General features: G+C 47.6%; 1 protein-coding gene across 8 annotated transcripts in view; it reads left to right on the top strand.

The window, feature by feature from the left end:
• Positions 1-6,184, top strand: part of MYOCD (myocardin) — a 120,672-nt gene that overhangs the window by 100,859 nt on the left and 13,629 nt on the right. For 5 of the 8 annotated variants that reach the window (XM_019501891.1, XM_019501939.1, XM_019501882.1 and 2 more), the window contains one exon: positions 5,076-5,186. The exons of the other annotated variants lie outside the window; for them this stretch is intronic. In XM_019501891.1, coding sequence (XP_019357436.1) covers positions 5,076-5,186 — 111 coding nt within the window. The remainder of the gene's footprint in view (positions 1-5,075; positions 5,187-6,184) is intronic. 8 annotated transcript variants of the gene reach the window in all.

Raw genomic sequence — 6,184 nt, 5'->3', positions numbered from 1 at the left:
CTTTGATGAACCCATGCTGATTGCCCCTGAGCATGATCTCCCCTGCTGGCCCCCCACAGATGTGCTCCTTGATGATTCTCTCTAAGATCTTCCTGAGGACCGAGGTGAGGCTTACGGGCCTATAGTTACTTGGGTCCTCCTTCCTCCCTTTCTTAAAAATGGGGACCACATTAGCCAGTTTCCAATCCTCCGGCACCTGGCCAGATGACCATGAATGCTCATACAACCGGGCCAAGGGCTCCGTGATGACCCCTGCCAGCTCCCTCAATGCCCTTGGGTGGGGGGCATCTGGACCTGCAGATTTAAAAATGTCCAGCCCTTCCAGAAGATCCCTAACTACATCTGCACTGACCCAAGGCCTGACAGAGCTATCCCTGAGATTGTCCCTACCTCTGGTAGGAGGGATGTCCCAGTTCCTGTTCAGGAAAACAGAGGCAAAGAAACTTTCTCATCTGGCATAGCCACAAGGTTACTATTTGAGTTTTGCAGGGGCCCTACATTACCTGGTGCCCTCTTCTTGCTCCCAATGTACTTGAAAAAGGACTTTTTGTTGTCCTTAATCCTGGATGCTAGCCTGAGTTCCATCTCTGCCTCGGCTTTCCTAATAGCCCTCCTACACTCTCGGACGGTGGAGGAGTACTCCTCCTTGGTGATAGCCCCTCCCTTCCACTGGTTGTACATCACCCTTTTAGTCCTCAGGCATTCCTGAATGCCTTTGCTGAGCCAAAGGGGTTTCTGAGCACTCTTGCCCCCTTGCTTCTCTCAGGGACTGTTACCCTTTGGGCCTGGACAATCCAAGGTATGACCATTCCTTATGGACTCCCATCTCCCCTACCTTCTGGGCCCTCAGTGCCTCCCCCACTAGTCTCCTAAGCTCATTGAAGTTGACCCTTCTGAAGTCAAGGGCTTTAATTTTGCTATAAGCCCTTGACACCCTGTGTTGGATAGTGAATTCCAGCAGGTGATGATTGCTATTGCCCAGGTGCTCAAGGACCTGCTGCCCCTCACCAGGTCATCCCCAGTGGCCAGGACCAAGTCTAGCAAGGCGTTATCCCTACTGGGGCTGTGCACCTCCTGGATAAGGTGAAGGTCCTGTAATACAGCCACGAACCTACGCAAGCAGTCAGACCTGGCTGTCTGCTTCTCCCAGCAAATGTCTGGGTCATTTAGGTCACCCATGACAATGACATCCCTTGACCTAACTGCCTCCATAAGCTGACTGGAGAAGTCCCGGTCCAGCTCTTCCCCCTGGTTGGGTGGTCAGTAGTAGACACCCACTGTAAGGTCCCTTTTGCCACGCCCCCCTTATCAGTTGACCCGCAGTGTCTCTGCCGAACCCTCCTCTAACCCAAAGCTAACCCTTGATGAAGTCCACTTATGGCCTTATTACACCTCACACTGTAAGCCAAACAACTGTTAATCAGCTTTGTGTTGTTTGGCTTAGTGGAGCACCTGTCTGTCCTTCACCTGCACAGCTTTGACTTGCCACTAGAGGCTTAGTGAGCAGAGGCAGGATTAAGACTTGGAGAAGGGGCAGGCAAAATGTGGCCCGCGGGCCAGATGTGGCCCACCAGCCCATTCTATTCAACCCACAGAGCCCGGAAAAAATTTAGAAAATGAATCTTTATCTGCCAGTGGCTGCCTGTCATGTGGCCTGTGATGGCTTGTCAAAACTCAATAAGCAGCCCTCTGCCTGAAATAATTGCCTGCCCCGATCTAGAGGCAGAAGCAGCTCATTGCTTCCGCCTGGCAGAGTGAGTGCTACAGCCCTGGAGAGCCCTGCAGCCATGGTGCCTCCTGCTGCCACCCATACCAACTTGTTGCTTGAGCTCTGAGAGGCCTGATCCCTTTTTTCTCTGGAGGTCTTCCCCCCCTCCCACTTCCCTCTCCCCCTCTCTTCTGCACACCACCCCTGCCACCATCTGAGCTCTGAAAAGGATCAAGCCCCTTGGAGCTCAGACTGCACCAGGATTGGGCCCCTCAGAGCTTAGGTGGCACCTGGCCAGCTGGCAGCTTCCCACCTACACTGTCCTGCCTGGACTGCTGGCTGGCCAGGGGGCCGCCTGAGCTCTGAAAAGGTTCAGAGTTCAGATTATTGAATAACCTTTGGAACTCAGGCAGCACCCTGCTGGCTGGCAGCCTTGGAAAGGGGTTGAGCTGCCAGCCAGTCAGACACCTCCTGAACTCCAAGGGACCCAGTCCTTTTTTCCTCTGGAGCTTGCTCCCTATGGACCACTGCTGGTGGGAGCAGTGAGCCAGTGTGGGTGGTGGTGGGTGGCACTGAGGCCACTAAGCACTCTGGGGCTGCAGCACTTGTTCTGCCCAAAGTCCTTTGAGGGCAAGGAACTATGCCCAGCCCCACCTCACCCTGGCATCCCCACTTGCCCTGCCTCAGGAGGGGACACTGTATTCTTGGATGCTCGAACACTTCAAATTTGGCAGAATAGCTGTAGGGAGTGGTCAAACCTTAACAGGAACAGGAACAAATTTAGGTAGAGTACAGACAATCCTGCCCTGGACTGCCATAACTTTAAGCCAAATAATGAGTGCTTTAAGCCACTTACTATGCTTTGCTGCAGTACTTTAGTACTTCCTTTTGGAGGTGCTAAAGCACGGTGCGGTAACCACCCATATTGCACCATATGCGCAGTGCACATTTAGATTTTGCCACTACATTGCTGTAGTGGCACGCTAAAATGGAGGAGTGCACCACTATGGCAACAAACCTGCCAATCACGTGTAGACCCACATGATCGCTACATCATTGTAACGCGCCATACAAGAACATAACACATTGCCATGGCAATGTAGGGCAATGCATATATATGCCTTTAGAGGTGTTAACATGCAGCCAATACAGGAGTTAAGAGCTCCAGAAACCACCTAAATTTACCATGTAACAAGGCCCTTACATGCCTAATAGGTGGAATAGATCTGGCCTCCAGTGTATGCATGCAAATCACAAAATTGGTTGCCCAGGGCTCCAGCTTCAAAAGGAGGGCTAAATAAGAGGCCATGTGATGCACAAGGGTTACAGAACTACACTGAGAAGCCAAGAAAATAGTGTTAAACCCCCTCTCAGCCAAATGTCCCTAAAACCAGGTCTCCTTTTCCCTTTTCCTGGGCAAAGGCTCTAACTGCTCAGATATTAGAATTGAAACATTAAAGGACCCTCCTTCTCAGAAATGCTCAGAAATACATGTACCTGCCTGGCCACCTTATAGCCTACTGACCTTGTGCAATATAGCTAAGTATGATTATGCATCTACTTTGCAGTGTAATAAAATCACAAACTGTGTGTAAGTGTCAAAAAAACTGTTTACGCATGGAAAACTGTCATTTAGGTGTAAAATTCCATCCCATAAATGCCCTTGTCAGAGGGTGTGAATTTCTGCCTGGCTCAGCTTGGCATCCTGAAACTATGAAGGGAGCATCAGGGTTGTTCCAAATGACCTCTGCACCCTATGGCATTGATCAGAACTATTCCACAGGGTTTCCAATCAGTATGTCAATGGGTCAGTGAAAATCCTAGCATCTGGGTTGTGCAACCATCACCTGCACATCAAATCAACATTCCCAGATAGCTCTGACAGAGCCAGAACCACCAGGCTTCTTGTCTTGATCCCAGAATCAAAATAATAGTGGTGTAGTAGTAGTAGTAGTAACAACAACAACAACAATAATAATAAGGCTTTGTTCCCTTTGATAGCTCCAGTGGGAACATAGAAGATAGCACCAGTCAGCAGAGTCTGGTGTATACCAGCAGGGAGTCTGGATGGAAAGGAGAAGGAAAAGGAATTTGTTATGTGGGCAAGGTAGGGGGGAGGGGTTGATCAACTGCAGGGCTCAGGAATGGAAGGAGCTGAACTCCTTCACAGTTTCTTAATTTTAGGTCTTCAAGGGACCATTATAATCTTATCTAGCCTCCAGTACAGCACAAGCCCCTGAATGCCACACAGTTGTCTTATCACAGGAACCTGGGATAAAATAAGCAGATATTATAGCAAGGTTCCTTCAAGACTGCTGCCAAGAAACTCATCTTTCAGTTGCAAGAGTCTTGACAGTCTTTGAGCCTTCCTAAGCATAAATACTGCTGACGCAGTTGAACACCTTGTAGTTAAGGGGGCAAGGTTCTGATTCTATAAAAGAGGAAGCAGGATCAGAGAGAGGTATTTGGTTTTGGGTTTCAGTTACCTGTGGCCCTTGCAAAATCCTTCTCATCAGCTCAAGGTGAATAATTGTGATTCAAAAGCACAATTATTAAGTAAAGCAGAACCAGATTTCCATAGTCTGCACTGTACAAGGACAGAAGTGTAACCGGTTTCAAACTGTGGGGGCTGAACTGTCATAACTATTCTTCAAAATGCTTAACCTTTTTAAAGAAGGGCTCTAAGAAGAAAGTCTATCAGTCTGACCACTGGTACCATCACAGACTTTAGACAAGGGTCAGTAGAGCTGAGGAATGGGGGTACCACATCTCTTAACAGGAATATAGCCTGTCATCCAGATAATCAAGTCAGAAACTGAAAGGGTTGGATATCAAAAAAACAAACCTTGCATTAATTAGCATGAGATCCAGACAGGGTCAGTAGGGGGCTTCAGAACATGTGCATGTTAGAGGTGGAGGCCTTTCATGCATGTATTACTGGGCAGCTTTGGGAGCATCACTGTCAATATTTGATTGATTTCATCATGATAGTATCTTGCCCAATATTTTTGCTTTTCCTTTTTCTCTGTTATAGGGACACATACAGTTAGTAGCATGCTGATAGCCAAACTGCTCAGGATTATTTCATATTAAAATGCATGAAGAACTGTATGCATGGACAGATCTCACTGGTTTCTCTGTAGATCGGGAGACTCAAAGCTAGTCTATACAGACCATCTTTCCTGCCCACTAGCCTAATATAGCTTACTTTAATTGGCATAACACCATTGACTCTTCTAGATTACACTGGATTTACTCTGGAATGAGAAGAGAAGTGGGCTTCAAATAAGAGTAGAGAGAAACACAGAGAAAAGGGTAACCTATTGCCTGTGGATTGATAAAATTTCCCTATATTTTCCCTATGCAGGCTACACAGGCAGGTCAAAAGTTTTCTATTCCATCCCCAAGTTTTTGTAAGTCAAGTCCAGGCCTCTCGGAGGTAAAGCAGCCTCCATCCTATGAGGATGCAATAAAGCAGGTAACTGCATGGTTTTTATTTCCTATAGGAAGAGGTCATACCATTTTGAACTTGTTTTATTTTTATTGAGTTTCATGCAACTAGTAGCTGTGGAAGTTACAGCATGTTGCATGGCCTCTAAGTAAAACTGGCCTGTTTCCATATTTGTTTGAGGAATAGATTTAAATTAAGTTTTAATTGTTAATACAGTTTCAATATGACAGAAAAACATCCTGCTTGATTCTCAGAAAGGCAGTTAGCTGTATTAGTCTGCAGTCAGGAAAAAGGCAGGGCAGGGTGGCACCTTACAGACTAATTTGCTGAGGGGTATAATCTTTCATAGGCTACAGCCTACTTTATCAGATGTTCAGAAAGGCACCTTCACTTCTCTTAGTAGTGCCCCATCCCCCTAACCTTTCCTCTCCTTCCCCTATCCTTTGTATTTCAATGACTTTATTCCTTTTTATTTAGTACTCCTGCTCTCTGCAAGCCCATTCATGGCATCTTATGAAGTAGGCTGTCACCCACAAAAGCTTATGCCTTTCTGAATTAGTCTTTAAGGTGCCACCCCACCCTGTGTTCTATATGTTAAATTAACACTGTGTTGATGAAAGATGCTAGACTGACAACCTGGAGACCAGCACCATGGCCAAGCATATCAGAGACTACCAGTGATAGGGGATGCTTCAGTGCTTGGTTATCCAAACTGAGGTACTTCAAACGGTATGAGTCTAAAATAGGGGCAGGCAGAATATGGCCCACGGGCCAGATCCAGCCTGCCAGGCCATTCTATTCAGCCTGTGGGGCCCCTAAAAAATTTTAAAAAGTAATTTTTATCTGCCTCTGGCTTCCTGTCAAAGATGACAGGCAGCCAGCAGCAGTAGGACCCAGGGGGGAGCCTGTAGCAAGACCCAGTGGCTGAGCATCAAGGCTAGCCCAGCTCCTCCCCATCCCAAGCCCCCCCCCCCCCTTACAACCCCCGCCCCCCACCCGAAGCTTTTTGCGCTTTTCGTCCCCGC

The sequence above is a fragment of the Gavialis gangeticus genome, unplaced genomic scaffold, assembly GCF_001723915.1.
Source record: "Gavialis gangeticus isolate Ggan-Ray unplaced genomic scaffold, GavGan_comp1, whole genome shotgun sequence".
In the NCBI taxonomy this organism is placed as follows: Eukaryota; Metazoa; Chordata; order Crocodylia; family Gavialidae; genus Gavialis; species Gavialis gangeticus.
This window is presented reverse-complemented; position numbering and strand designations above follow the sequence as displayed.